This window comes from Haliaeetus albicilla, chromosome 12 (genome assembly GCF_947461875.1).
Source record: "Haliaeetus albicilla chromosome 12, bHalAlb1.1, whole genome shotgun sequence".
Lineage (NCBI taxonomy): Eukaryota > Metazoa > Chordata > Aves > Accipitriformes > Accipitridae > Haliaeetus > Haliaeetus albicilla.
In genome coordinates this window covers 29,033,381-29,048,695 of record NC_091494.1, presented here as the reverse complement: position 1 = coordinate 29,048,695, position 15,315 = coordinate 29,033,381, and the positions used below count along the sequence as shown (strand labels likewise).

General features: G+C 41.8%; 1 protein-coding gene across 1 annotated transcript; it reads left to right on the top strand.

Moving 5' to 3' along the window:
• Positions 1-1,407: 1,407 nt before the first annotated feature.
• TUBGCP4 (tubulin gamma complex component 4) lies at positions 1,408-15,192 on the top strand. The gene is made up of 18 exons (XM_069798827.1): positions 1,408-1,538; positions 1,609-1,737; positions 2,321-2,443; positions 2,946-2,999; positions 3,399-3,455; positions 4,025-4,104; positions 4,807-5,008; positions 6,948-7,113; positions 8,267-8,391; positions 9,089-9,139; positions 9,549-9,654; positions 9,999-10,106; positions 10,342-10,480; positions 10,954-11,131; positions 12,058-12,192; positions 13,324-13,440; positions 13,883-14,022; positions 14,340-15,192. Exons 1-18 carry the CDS (start codon positions 1,461-1,463, stop codon positions 14,350-14,352), a joined length of 2,001 nt encoding a protein of 666 aa, XP_069654928.1. The 5' UTR covers positions 1,408-1,460; the 3' UTR covers positions 14,353-15,192.
• Positions 15,193-15,315: the final 123 nt, after the last annotated feature.

Below are 15,315 nucleotides of genomic sequence, written 5' to 3'. Positions count from 1 at the left end.
GTACTAGCAAAAAGGCTTCTTGAACTGGAAAACTGTGCACTTGTCCCCACACACCAGGTACAGTTTCTCTTGAAGGACCTGTAAGGTCCAAGGAAGCCCCACAGCTACTGAGAAAAACACAACAAAACAAAAAAAAAAGGGGGGGGGGGGTAATTCAAGATTCTTTTTTTCTGTGGTACATACTCCCTGTCTTCTTATCCACTTTGTAATGCTGTTTTGTTTCCTATTTGTTCTCATGTATGTTCTCTATTATTGAGCCATCGCTACATACTTAACTACCTATAAGCTATCTATAGCATGCTTAGCTTTATAATCTATTGAAAATAGTATTTAAATTCAGCATTAGTCAAAGCCTACCTGCTAGCACAAAACTTTTGGTCAGCAGCATGGGATTGAACCAAAGCCTTTTACGAACAAGGGAAGGACTGCCACTAACTTCAGCACTGCAAGATTTAAGCCAACAGTGCTGAATCTCAAATACAGCTTCCTAAAAGCAGGAACGGCACATAGCTTTCCTGGCCCAATTGTATACTGTGATATTTACGTCAATGCTGAACAACAAGTTCCTAGCCAAATTCCTCAGTCTTTATTCAGACAACAGCAGCTTTGTCAATATAAAGAGGATAGTTTTGCTATACTGACACATGACAGAATGACACTGTTGGGGCTCTCAAGTTACACATAAAGATAGCCAACGCATACATATCAGAGACACTGTATTAACAGAAAAAATACTTTAGAAAATGAGACAATGTACTAGGAACTTCTTCATCCCTGTACAGAAGTTCTTCCTACATTTCAGACCTCATCGTGACAAGCTGATCATGAGCCAAATACACATTTAAAATGGGCAGTTAACAGACGTCTATGATAGTTAACACTAATTTCTTCTAAATGAAGAAGAGTAAAAATGGGCACGAGGAAGAACACTGCCAAAAATAGGAAAAAGAAAATGAAAAGGGGATTGCTAAAAACCAGTTTGTCAGACAACTCCACAATCTTGAAAGTAGGCAGCTTTGATTAAAAGACTACCTGGGTTACAAGAGAAGGTGAAGAAAAGCAATACAGTAGGCGGAGAAAGGTAAGACTGGCATTGATAAAACACTGACAAATAACATGAGAAACTGATAAAGAACCCGGCAGGGCATGCCAAAACCAAGAATCAACCTGGCAGGCTGCGGATTCGCTGCTGTCCTGGAAGGGACCTTCCGGACCAGCACTTGCCACCACAGCCCCCCACCTTACTCAGCCGCCCTCCCGCCGCACGCCAACGCGCCCCAAGAGCGGCCAGGGCGCCCCTCGCGACGCGACACGGCCCGGCCCGCCCCGGCCGGCCGGCCGGCCGCCCCCGCCGACTCCCCGCCGCTCCCGCCGGGCGCCGCTGACGCCGCCGCGCGGGCGCGCCCTTCCCGGCGGCCCTTGCGCGGCTCCCAGCAGCCCGCGCGGCGCCGCGCGGCAGGATGATCCACGAGCTGCTGCTGGCGCTGAGCGGGTACCCGGGGGCGGCCTTCACCTGGAGCAAGCGCGGCGGCCTGCAGGTACGGCCCGGGCCCGCCGGGCCCCCCACGGCGAGCCCCGCCCCGCCCTCACCGCTCTTTCCCCCCTCAGGTCTCTCAGGAACTGCCGTTCCTGCACCCCAGCGAGACCAGCGTCCTGAACAGGCTCTGCCGCCTCGGCACCGACTACATCCGCTTCGCCGAATTCGTGGAGCAGTACACGGGACACGTACAGCAGCAGGTGGGGCCTCCGCTCCCCTCTGTTTCCCCGGCGGAGCGCGGCGGATCCCGGTCCGGCCAGGCTGATGGCCCGCAGCGCGTATCCGCGCTAGCACAAATGCGCTTCCCCGAGCAGAGCTCCAGAAAGCTCTGCGCAGTGCAAATAAGGGAGGGCGCAGAACAGCCAAGGATGGACCAAATGTAAAATCTCATGCTTGGGGAAGCATGCAGTAGTAATTCCTGGCCACTGCAGACTGGCCAGGGTTTGTGAACTGTACAGGATGCTCATCCCTATGTTGCAGCGAGTCCTCCTCACGGTTTGTGAAGAGTTGAGATCCCAGAGGCGTACATAAGTACAAAGAAGCACTGAAGTTACCAGTGGTTCCCAGCACTTGCATATGTCCCCAGAAGAGCTAAATAAAACTCTGCTCAAGTAACTCTCCTTGTGCCAAACTTCTGGGTTGTTTTCTGGGCATTTTCTGGTGGGCTAAGGTGCATTTCAACATGTGTGGACCACTGTCTGCTGGTGTAACACTGCACAGCATCTCCATTACTCTTTAGACCTGCACTGGGGAGCTGATGTAGATTTTGTTGTTCGGTTTCAGGACCATCATCCGTCTCAGCAAAACCAGAGTGGATTACATGGCATTTATTTGCGAGCCTTCTGCACAGGTCTTGATTCAGTGCTGCAGCCATATCGACAGGCACTACTTGACCTCGAACAAGAGGTAAAGGAGAGAGACTTGGAACAACAGGCTGTCCTGCTGCTGACAGATTGGAACGTTGTCATTTCTGCAGTTAATGTGCTAAGTAGTAGTAGCTAAAGAGGAGACACAGTATTTTCCTTTCCACATCAGGGGTGGCTTCCAAATTATTCCTGTGAGATGCCACTGTACATGACTCTTCATTCAAATAAGCATTAAGTCCCTTCTGCCTTCAATTCAGTAAGTGCCCCATCTGCCTCAGAGCCCAGTGCTGTCTCAGACTATTGTGACTTCTGTTTTCAGTTGTAAAGGTTTTGATTAATCTCTGCTAGATTAGCAGCTGTCGTATCTTGGCTACTGTCACCATCCAATGGTTGCTATAGCCTAAAATGGGACACGGCCCAAAAATACGTGGCAGCAAAAAAAAGCTGTGGGAACTAAAGGTTTGTAATATAGAGCCAAACATGCTTTTTAACTTAACCATACCTAATTTTAATTTTCATTAATTGCTTTGTTGTTCTTACAGTTTCTGGCCGACCCACATCTTTCCATCTCACATGTTAATTACTCCTTGGACCAGGTATGTCATGTTAATAAACAGGTAGTGCTTTTTGGTTACTCTTATCACTCCTTGAGTCTAATAAGAAAGTGGGTGGGATAAATACAGGTTAGTCTTTTCAACACTTCTACATTTGTAGTCCCTTAATCATGCTCAGAGGATCACTTGCACTTTGATGCAAAGCTTAGGTCCTCTACCTTGACCCTTGCATATTCCTTACTGCCTGTGTCCACTGCATCTTGGTCCAGTGGAGGGAGGACATACTTCCTAGAGATTTTATGTTTCTAATCTATGGGGAAAGCAAGATGATAGTTTCATTAAATTATTTTAATCAGCTGCTGTCTGCACTTACTCAAGTATAGGTTTTCTCTCTCCCTTGCATAGCAACCTAATTAAATATTTTTGCTCCTGGTTCTGCAGTTTCAGTTACTTTTCCCCTCTGTGATGGTCATGGTGGAACAGATCAAGACTCAGAAGGTACAGTAAAATTGTAGCTAGTTTCTCTTAAGTTTCCTTTTTAGCTAACAAAGTTCTTTCTGCCCCCATCCCAGACCTTTAATACTAGGAAAGAATGTGGTTTCAGTAATGGGTGCCCCATTCCTAGTACTACTGTAAGTATTGAATAACTATTTTGCAAATCCATTTACATTGGATTTGACTTTTTCATTATCAGTATGATCTTTGATTACTTGCATTTTATAATCACAATACATTTCATAGTACAAGGTGCTGCTGGTTGGAATTTCTTTTTTTCTGAGTCTGTTTTCTCACACTGTCACTTGGGGAGGGGGGGGAGAAGCTAATGTGTTCAGAATCCAGAGATGCTTACTTTTTGTTACGAAAAATTCTTGAGAGAAGCTTGGGTGTAGAGCCACACATAGAAGGCCTCTTCACTACACGGAGTATGTTACATCTTTCTTTCTGTAAGACTTGTGCAGCTTGTTAAGGCATTTTCTTGTTAGTCAAAAGCATAGTGTTTAAATGTCTGAAAAGGTCAGTACAGATTCAAATAACAGACCTGGTCTAAACATGTTTTCTTTCTGCAGATTCATGGATGTCAGATATTGGAGACAGTCCACAAACATAGCTGTGGGGGGTTGCCTCCAGTTCGCAGTGCTCTTGAAAAGTATGTAGATACAGTAAAGCTATTATTTCATTCTGCTGTAGTAACTGGAGTTAGCGTCAAAGTGTTTATCTTACATTTGAAAACAGTACATGCGAAACAGGCTTGCATGATACAAAAGTAGGAGTAACATGCAGGGAAAACTGTCACAGTCCCCATTATTTATCTAAAGCAGACTTATGGCAGGAATTAAGGCTTCCTCCATACTTTGGACTTAGGGCTGAGGAAAGTTCAGACCTTATGTTTTTTCTTCTTTTGAGGTCTACATGAACTGTTTTGCATGTGGTAGACCTGTTACTGGGTTTTGATCCTTCAAAAGGATAAATGTGACTGGGTGAGTGTTGCTAGGTTTGTATGTCCTTGGGGAGAAAGTCAGACTACTTAAAAGACAATTTGTGTTCATGCTGAAATGGTAATTGAGTAGAAGCAACAGGACTGGGAAGCCACTGCAAACTTACTTATACTTCTGGTATACTAGTAGATCTCAGTGGAGAAGTCACATATTCAGAGGATATGTTAGTTCAGTTTTGCAAGTGATCAGTCCACCTTTCTCTGTTTAAAAAAAAAAAAAATTTAAAATTCCACATTAGCTATTTAGCACTTGCCGTATTGCCTGGCTGACTAACTGGACTTTCCAGAATGATGAACAATGAGGTTTTGATCACTGCATGCAAAGGTCCCACTGTCTGTTTCTCTTGACCTCAGGATTCTGGCTGTGTGTCATGGAGTCATGTATAAGCAGCTCTCTGCCTGGATGCTGCATGGATTGCTACTAGACCAACATGAAGAGTTCTTTATCAAACAGGGCCCCTCTTCTGGGAATGTCCCTAGCCAACCTGAAGAAGATGATGATGACCTAGGAATTGGGGGACTTACAGGAAAACAGCTACGAGAACTGCAGGACCTGGTAAGACCAAAGTCATAGCTTGGCATCCTTCAGTCCTTAGGGAACTAAAGAAGAAATGTCTTCTGCTTTAGTGTGAGCTATGCTAGACTGGACATATATTGAGACAGAATATTGTAATAGGTTGCAGCTAGGCATAAAGGACAGAGACATATCATTTGGCACAGTTGGGTAATCTCAGGGCAGAAAGCCCTGTAGATGGAATCTGTAGATGCTGATGTCAGGTAATTGGAACTGCTGTACTCACCCTGCTCCTGACTGACTCTTTTCTGATTCCTTATGGTCAACACTGTGATCTGCTCAACATAGGCATTGGTGGTAGTGTGAGCAATTGCAAAGGAGATGGTGTGGGGAGCTTGGGTGTTGACTCGCACCCTTTCTATTGGCAGCTGGGTCAGGTACCTTTCTTGCACAACCATTTGTTGTGCAAATGTTACCTAACAGGGTAATACTACTGACATTACTGCGTAAAATGTGCTATGCGAGAGTCAAGAGGCCGCTAAGAACATGTCCAGGGTGCTAAGTTAAGCAACGGAGCAACCTGCCAGTATACTGGTGAAATGTGGTAACTCTTCATGTAGATGGCATACCATTAGAGCGCCCTTGTGCAAAGCAGCTTTCTCAATGGAGTAATCTTCCACACTCTGTGCATCTGAATAGTGTCTGCGTCAGGAACCAGTGGGGAGCAACTGCAACTCTGTAAATTCATACTCTAGTTTACTGTGAGAAAACATTTGATGGGCACCCATGGTGTTAGTGTGCTGCATGCGCCTTGGCTGTGAACACACAGAAGATTCACCCCTGAAACACTGTGTTGCATACTAATTAGGTGCCCTGTACAAACAGTCTCTGCTGAGGACAGACTACACATGGGTGAAAACAAGGGGGAACTTTAAAAGGCAGTTAGTGAAAAATCTATTATTTCACTATATCAGATATAGGAATAATGTGAAAATTGGTGAGTCTTCTAGATCCATGGTGGAAAATGTAGGCATTAAGAAGATGACAGCAAGAGAGCCTAATTAACTCTCTTCTTCAATATTATTGACTTACTAGTGTTGGCAATTCTTCAGTCAGAGAGTAAAATAAGAAATCCTGAGTGTTGATGGGATAGACTGATAAAATACTTGGGTATTTCCTCATCTAAAAGTGTCAGAAGAATCTTAAGAAAAGAATTGCCAAGCTGCTAACATCAGTATACAGTACAATGAACTCTCCTATTAAAAGGAAGAATTCTGTAGGTGGCAAACGTTCTCAAAAATTTGTTAGCATGGTGTTTTTTGGATTATGGACTAATGAACCTAATTCTCCAATAACAAGAAAGCCAAATGAAATAATCAGTATTACTTCTCTGAAGGAAAGTCTTGCCTCCGTACTTGGGAGTCCTTTATTAATACATTCAGAAAAAAGTTAATGATTGCTGTATTGATTTAAACACCTTTTGCAGGAACTGAGAAAATTGCTTAATTTATGCGAGGAAGCCTTCAGATCTTTAACCTGTCTGCTTACTAGTGGAGGTGTTTACATTTGGCCTGTATCACAAGTGCTCTAGCAGTGTTAAAACATACAGGAATGGGTGTAAGGGAGGATTATTTTTGGTACTGCTAATTAACATTGTTATGGATGCAAAAAACCTAATGTAATGAATTGCAACAAAAATTCCTTTTGCGGATGTAACATTATCCTTTGGCAGAGCCAATTTGCTGCTATTCCACAAAGTATTAGCTTCTCCTCATGAAAGCAGTATCTTCTCTAGGGAGATATGCTAGTGTACCAGAAGTCTAAAGAAGTTTGCAGGGTTACTTAAACAATGCAAATTAGGATTGCCACCTTTCTGTTTACTTCCAATGTACTTGGATTCCCCCACCCCTTTATACACCTTTTCTACCTGGTTTTCTCACACTTTTTTTGCTTGATGTCTTTCTCCTGGGGTCTCTGACAGCGCTTGATTGAGGAGGAGAACATGTTAGCTCCATCTCTAAAACAGTTTTCTCTGCGAGTAGAAATGCTGCCTTCATACATTCCTGTGCGGGTGGCTGAGAAAATCCTCTTTGTGGGTGAATCTGTGCAGATGTTTGAGAATCAAAACGTTAACCTGACCAGAAAAGGTAAGGAACATCTTCCTTGTGGTCTTTGCTCAGTTATGAGTGACTGACAAGTATCTTCCAAAATGCTGTATTAACGAATTCCTCAACAGTCACTGACTATTGGCTGATTTCTTCAGAACATAGAGATGGTTGTGCCAAGACGGAGCAGTGGTCTCAGTGTTCTGCTTCTGATTGATTCCAAGGGAGTGGTATAAGAACAGGATGAGTAAATAATAACACTTTCCAAACATGGTCTCCAAGTTTCCAGCAACAAGTCACCATGTGATTTGCTCTGGATAAATAAAGCAATAGCAAAGGTTGTGTTTTCTTTTCAGTTTGCATCCTTGTCCCTGAAGGGTGCAGACAGACACAAGGACACAGCTTGCTCCGAGTATGTATGTTGCAGAATGGTGCCATAGGATTAAAATATATCCACAAACAAGATTAATTGCAAGGTGGTCCTAAAGGTCACAGTGGAAGACAAATTATCAAGATGGAGCCTTTAAGTCAGCAAGAGAGAGACAATTCCAGCTGATGGTTCTCTTTGAGAGCCTGACAGATTTATACTGGAGATGGTTTTGGAAATACATTCCTACACCAATTGGGGAGGACTGCTGTGGAGGCTCTATCTTGAGCTTGTCCAGGCTAAAGTACTCAAATGACTTGAGCAACATTGCAGAGAACAAAGGACCAATTAAATTGGACTGTTTTCATGCCTTAGCAGAAGCAAGGTGAAAAGAAATTGGTCTTCAAGCTTAGTTGGTTAAAAAAAAAAATCCCCAAGTTCAAGCAGTAGGGTAGATTTGAAAGGGGCAGGGGCAGGTGAAGAACCAAACCAACTGGTTAATGTCGCAGAAAAGTTGAGAGTTCAAAGATCTAGCTCAGTCCTAGGAAAAGGGCTGTTAGTGGCAATCATTTACATAGAAAATATTTTGGGTTTTTACTGATACTACAGCACTGCCATGTCAAGTGTCTATACCATAACTGTACTTGTAGCAGCAATCTTGTACCTTGGTACTTGTACTTTGAGGCCTCCTCAACTTCACATTCCTCACCAGACCTGAGATGGTGCTGCCTGGACAGCCTTTCTGCCCCACTGTGCTGGAAGGGGTCTGCTCTTCTCCAAATAGTATTTCTTTTTATTGTCCAAAACATTTTTCTCATTGCTGCACAGGCTCCATCCTAAAAAACCAGGAGGACACTTTTGCAGCAGAGCTACATCGACTCAAGCAGCAACCGCTCTTTAGTTTGGTGGACTTTGAATCAGTGGTTGACTGGATACGGAGCACTGTTGCTGAGGTAAGGATCCTAGGAAGGATAGCTACTGTACAGGCTGAGGAGCTCTTCAGTTTTGTGAATGACTGGGAAAAGAAGGGTGCTCTTTAGAATCAGTGATTGAACAAGCATGTGAACACTGCAGGTAGCTTTCATGTTCTTATGGGGCTCAGAGCTTCATGTTACCCCAACTTCTAATGACAAAAGGACATTAACAAATACTACATGCTTTCACGGGGGAAAGAAGGGAATTTTTATGTATTTTTTTATTTCACTTGAAACAACTTCAGAACTTTTCATCATGCTTTCAGCATATTAGATGGTGTCTCGCTGGACAAATTCTTTGTTTTGGCAATTTTTAATCTTTTTTTAATTTGAGGTGGGGGGGAACCCAAGAAGATGGGGAGGTTACAGAAGTGAGAACAAAGCTAGGGTGGAACTGATTTTGCAAGAATTTACTTATTTTTTTTGTCATGGTTCTTCATGTTTCTTAGGCAGAGTTTCTTGCTGGTATACATCAAGAGTGTTCTAACTAGTAGCATGGGCTGCCTACACACAGGATTCTTAGTTTGGTCTCATGTGCTTTATATAGCATTTTATATAGGTGCTTTTTTGTATGCATCATAAGTATTTTAAGACAGCTACTGTTCTCACTGAATGGGTTTAGATAAATCTGAGAGGACGTTTCTTTTGTTTTGTTTGGTTTTTGTTTCCTCACTAGCATCTTTGGAAACTGATGGTGGAGGAATCAGATTTACTAGGACAACTGAAGGTAATGTAACTGCTAGCTTGTTTTTGCTACAGCAGTTTAAATTTCTTTCTTTCTTTCTTTCTTTTTTAATGGCTCTTTTCCTTTAAATACTTTACTGTCTTGGATTCTACGCTTTCTTCTTTTAGGTAAAGCTGTTTTCATTTTCCAGGTCTCAAGAATGAGCACAGAGTGATAGAACTTGGGCAGAGACAGAGTTAGAGGGGTATGTGTATGTGGTTTCATGGTTTGCATCTTGAAGCAAAGGCAGCGTAGACTTTTTGGGCACTGGATGAAATTCAGAGCTCTCCAGCTGTGTTTTCAAATGGCAGAAGTTATCCAAGCAATAATGAAAATAGATGCTATCAGCTAGGATGCTTAAAATTTCTGCTCAGTTTCTGATATGCTTGTACACAAAAAATTATCTCCACAGATTATAAAAGACTTTTACCTTTTGGGAAGAGGTGAGCTGTTTCAGGCCTTCATTGACACTGCACAGCATATGTTAAAAACACCACCTACGGCTGTAACTGAACATGGTGAGTGTTGCTTATTCACTTACCAAACTGTCCTTGCTCTGGTATAGCAGGAAAATGGTTAGCCACATCCAGTACAGAAGAGCTCTATCTTATCCTCCAGATATTGTAATTCGTTTTGAAAGAAACAGCACTTGTGAATTAGAATGTCTCACGGAGTAGGTGAAAATAACATCTCAGAAACTTTCAGATGGCAGGTTTCTCTCCATATTTGAGACTGGAATTAAATAAAACTAGTGGAAATAGCATGTCAGTGTAGTCTTTTATGGCCTAGCATAAATAATTAATGGATGCAAAACTAGCACTATCTGCATCATCTTGTGTTACTATCTGTGCTCTCTTGTCAGATGTCAACGTTGCATTTCAACAGTCTGCTCATAAGGTGCTGTTAGATGATGACAACCTTCTTCCCCTGCTTCACTTAACCATTGAGTATCATGGAAAGGAGCATAAAGGTATCTACTTGCATTTTTAATCATGAGTTAAGAGGGCAGATGATGATCTTGTTCTCAAGTCTTATTACTGACCCTTCTCTGAAGTTAAAGAAATAATAACTTTGTTCCCTTTGGAGCCCTATGTGATGGCCTAGTCTGCTTTTGCTCTTCTTATTCTGTTCTTTCCCCTTTTCTTCCTTGCCATGGTTGTCTTGACTAAGAAGATGACTTAATTCAGCACCTCATTTTTTTCCAGATACTTCTCAGACTCGTGAAGGGCCTTCCCGGGAGTTATCTCCACGTGAAGCCCCTGCATCTGGATGGGCAGCTCTGGGCCTTTCTTACAAAGTTCAATGGCCACTACACATTCTCTTTACTCCTGCTGTTCTGGAGAAGTAAGTGCTAGGTATGGTCTTTGTATATTCATCTATATGTTCCCTGATCTCAGGCACTCACTAACGTGTTGGGGATTTTTCCTCTCCATGGAGAGAAAGGTAGAGCTATAATACTTTATCTTGCTCCTTGAACTGTGAAATGACTCTTTCCACTTATTCATATTGAGGATACTTGTTGTAATGACAGTAAGATCTGCAAGATGCTGACAAATCTGCACTATTTTACAGAGTGCTACTTTGACAAAGCATTGTCAGCTCTTCCCTCCTGACAGTGAAATTAACTTTGTAATTTTTAGGTCAGTGACCAATACAAGCAGAAATCTGTTACTCTGAGATGGGCTATCACCTGACCCACCCTGTCTGTTGGCAGGCAGCCACCTCCTGTTTCTTCTTCCACCTTGCAGTTATGTTCTCCAGTACCAGCACCCAAGGAAGATTTTCATCTTAAACAACTTTGTATTTTTTGACTGTAGGTACAATGTTGTGTTCAAATACCTCCTGAGTGTGCGACGAGTCCAGGCTGAACTACAGCACTGTTGGGCTCTCCAGATGCAACGCAAACACCTGAAATCTAACAGAACTGATGCCATCAAGTGGCGTCTGAGGGATCACATGGCTTTCCTCGTGGACAATCTTCAGTATTATCTGCAGGTCAGGATTATAGAGAAAGGTAAACTGTATCAGTTAATCAGGAACTGGCAGAAATGAATGCAGGGAGGAGCACTAAAGTCCTGCCTTTCAGGGTTCAGATTCTTTGTACCTTAAGGAAATCAGGATTTCCTTTGGAACAAGTCTAGAACTTTTTCTGAGTTCCCAGACTTAGTGCTACAATTACAAAGTTTCTGGACTTGTGAATCAGTGAGTGTTACTGGAAATGCAGGCGTTTTGGCTCTCTAGTGCTACTAAATATTTGTGAGAAGCCACAGTCATCTCTGAAGTAGCGTCATTAAGATACCATCCTGGCTTCTTCCCTTGCCCCTTTAAGTGAACTCCAGTTTGAGTTAAGTGACAAGTTGGTCTGGGTTTTTTGGGTTTTTTTTTTTTTAAGAATTGAAAGAAGCCATATTCTGACACTTTAAAGTAAAAAAAGAGACTTTTCAAATGTAAACACTAGTTCCTAGTAGTATGATTTTGTGAGAATTGCATATCATTTTGTTAATAGCCATAACAGATGAATTGAGGGGACCTGGCTTTCTAAATTCTCCAGAGTAATGTGGCTGAGCTTTTGCACTGCAGCCTTTGCCCTGAGATTCCAAATACTATCTCCCAGTGTAAAATTCAGAGATGACTACAATCAAATATCTTTGTTTACATGCTAGCTATATACTCTTAAAGAAAGTGACCATTTCCCTTTCTACTTAGATAATACTTAGGTATCAAAAATTGTGTGTGTGTCGCCCCATTATGTATTGCTGTTGTATATAAATCCCCATTCAGGAGGCAGAGAGAAGGTGATCCTCAGCCTCTAAGGTAAGAGTAGCAATAAGGAAAGTAAGTTGCTTACAGAAAACTTCTGGCTGGTCTGAAGTACTCCCATTCCTCAAGATACTAATGAGCTTTCTTTACATATCCATCAGGTGGATGTACTGGAATCTCAGTTCTCACAGCTTCTGCAGCAGATAAATGCCACACGAGATTTTGAGAGTATACGGTTGGCTCATGATCATTTCTTAAGTAACCTCTTGGCTCAGTCTTTCATCCTCCTAAAACCTGTAAGTAGGTCTTGTTTTCACCTTTTTCTACAAATTCTCCAACTGCCTTAAGAAATACACCTTTTGTGAACAGATAGGACAAACCATCTCTTTTAAAACAGATCAGTCATAATCTCCTGCAGAGCACAGACTACAATTCTAGGAATAAAGCAGGTATAAACTAGAACAGATAATTGAATTAAGATCACTTAATTTACAGTTGGTAAGTGTGGATGCTGCATTCCTGGCAATTTTAAAATCAAGATTATTCCAGTGTTCTGTTAACCTTATTAACTTAATTTTTGTTGCTATATTTTTCTCACAGGCAATTTTATTAAAGTACTAGTTAGCATAGTGCTGGGAACTGTATTCCTGCGGGACTCATTCTGAAATTCATTAGATTAGGAAAAATTCCCTTTCTTACTTATACTTTAGAGGATAAAAATAGTTGATATGTTCCTGAGTGGACTTTAAGGGTCTTTTTTATTGTTGTTTTAGTAAAAAATATATTAGTGTTGCCAGTATTTTTTTTTTTAAACATGTAGCCTCACAAAAACAGTCCCAAATAAAACAGTGGGAACGCAGATCTTAGTAGTTTCATTATTATTTGGTCAGTCTATGAGACTATTGTATAAAGGTGGCAGAATACTGATTATCCAGTCTGGAACTTTTAAGTGTTCCAGTAGTTGTCTGTGAGGCTTTTGGGGTTTCTTAATGCTCTTGAATGCAGATTTCCTTGACCAACTGATACAAAAGAAATTCTAAGTTTTGTGAACAGTGAAACCAAGGCCTTGAACCACAGCTCTTGCTGTTCTTTATTCTTCCTTCTCCATCCCGAAGCTGCAAGAATGGCCTGCTGGTTGGATAGGGAAGCCAATGTTCAACTTCTGTGCCTAATGTGGATGGCTCATGCCAACTGCTGTTTCCCCGGTAATGTCTGCAAAACGTTGGGGGTGGGAATTTAAGTCCTTTTTCCATAGGAAACCTTACAAAAATGCTACAGGTGCTTTAACGTCTTCCTTGCTGATTGAGAAACATGGTATCAGCAACATATTGATTATGAAAACTACAATTTTTCAGGTACTAAGAACAGCTTTGTCTGCGTTTGAACTCTTGTTTAAACTCCTACTTTCTACTTCTTATCCTATGCAGGTTTTCCACTGCTTAAATGAAATTCTGGATCTTTGTCACAGTTTTTGTTCTCTGGTCAGTCAGAATCTGGGCCCATTAGATGAACGGGGAGCTGCACAACTCAGTATTTTGGTGAAGGTGAATCTACGTTTATATGGACCTGTTCTCCCATGCAAACATTTGCCTAAGCAGTCATCTTGGCTTTAACAGCTGTATAACAGGAGTGAGTTTAAGCTGAGACATTCTATATGAGTGCTTGCAATGATTTTAATTAATCAACTGTTCCTGAGTTTAAAATTCTGTGTGCCCAGAGAGGAGGAGTATGGGCAGATATGCAGAAATTACCCTATTGGAATAGAAAGGAGGTGGATGGATATCAGTCGGTGCCTCTACCCCTCCTTTTGGATACCTAACACTTAATAATTCTCACAGCTGACAGCTTACCTTATACTGGACCACAAGCATCACTTATCTTGCAGTGATTCTTTTGATAAGGGATTGTTTAGGCAGGAACAGAGATGAAAGGCTTGCTTGCTTGCTCTCTTGAGAATGCCCAGAACTGACTACTTCTAATTTGTAGGGATTCAGTCGTCAGTCATCACTTCTCTTCAAGATTCTCTCTAGTGTTCGCAACCATCAGATAAACTCTGACTTAGCTCAACTGCTGCTACGCTTGGATTATAACAAATACTACACCCAGGCTGGAGGAACCTTGGGCAGGTAGGAGTATCTTCAGGGTTGCTTGTAGCATTGTGCTGAGGTACTTGAAGTACAAAGTGATCTAAATGATCACAAGTAATTTTTATTGATTGTGTAAGCCAAAACAATTAGAAGCAAAGTGTTGCTAAATACTATGACAGAAACGAAACAAGCCAGCATGAGTTCATTTTTGTCTTTCGTATGCTTTCTCCCCTTTGAGTTTGTTTTGGCACAAAGTTGAACTAGCTGCTAGCTCATACTGGCTGAAGAATGTTCAGGTGGGTTGATAAAGGGCATTCTTTTCAACATGAAGTTAATATTGTACCCTTCTCTTGCAGTTTTGGGGTTTAAGCACCAAGACCTTTTCTTCAGGCTGTGACCAATGACCCATCAAGCAGTGGAAATGAGGTGCTTTTGGAGAGTTTGCACTCAGCTGAGTTTCTCTGTAGCTGGCTCTTGCCTGGTGGACCACCATTTCAGAAGAAACTGGCAGGAAGTACCACTTATGTGAGGCTGCCCAGTGATTGCAGAAAGCTACTCCATTTTTTCTGAACTAGTAAAAACATGCTTTCTGCAGCCCTGCATATACTTACAAATGCTTCTAAGGAGGCAGTCTGTGCCTCTTCAGAAAGTGAAAAAGCAACAAGAATTATCATATCTTGACACTTCAGCTGGACTATGATCCTTTGCAAGTTGGAGTATGGAAGAAGTAGTCTATTGTTCTTGACTATGAATGAAGTTTTGGCTGTATTCAGAAGTTCCACTTGTGCAGTAAACTGATTTACAGTACACATTGTCTGTTAATCAAATACATACTTCCAGGTAAATGAAAACAACTGCAATAGCCGTTTGAGGTGAAGGTGGAGGGAAGAAGGAATAGATTTGAAAAATCTCTTATACAGTGCACTGTTCTAGCATATCTGTATAGGTAAAGGAGCCACTAGTGATGTCACATGCTTTCTCTATAAAAATAGATTTTGTGTGCTAAAGTTATGCACATCAAGACAGAAGTAGCTTTGCCCTGTTCAAAGTACAAAGCTCCCTCTGCTCACAGAAAAGTGTGCTAGAACTAAAACTAGGGAGAAACTTAATTAAGATGCCAGCTCTAAATGTACTGTTTTCATTGAAAGCTATTTGGAATATTACTAGTGACTATCCTACTGAACCAAAATAAAACCATCTTGTCATGCAGTTATGTGGAGTATTGTCAATGTCTGCACCCAAGTGCAAAGGGATTAGAGTGGCACAGCATCCTATTTCAATGAAAAGCAGTATCTGGCAGAACTTCTTGCATGTTACTAAGATTTCCTAGCA

What these genes read in the sequence shown, in the direction of transcription:
- TUBGCP4 (XM_069798827.1), top strand. Translation starts at nt 1,461, where the DNA reads ATGATCCACGAGCTGCTGCTGGCGCTGAGCGGGTACCCGGGGGCGGCC. An exon ending in TACGAGAACTGCAGGACCTG is followed by an intron (nt 5,009 to 6,947) that starts GTAAGACCAAAG and finishes GGTCTCTGACAG; the next exon opens with CGCTTGATTGAGGAGGAGAA. An exon ending in TACGGCTGTAACTGAACATG is followed by an intron (nt 9,655 to 9,998) that starts GTGAGTGTTGCT and finishes CTCTCTTGTCAG; the next exon opens with ATGTCAACGTTGCATTTCAA.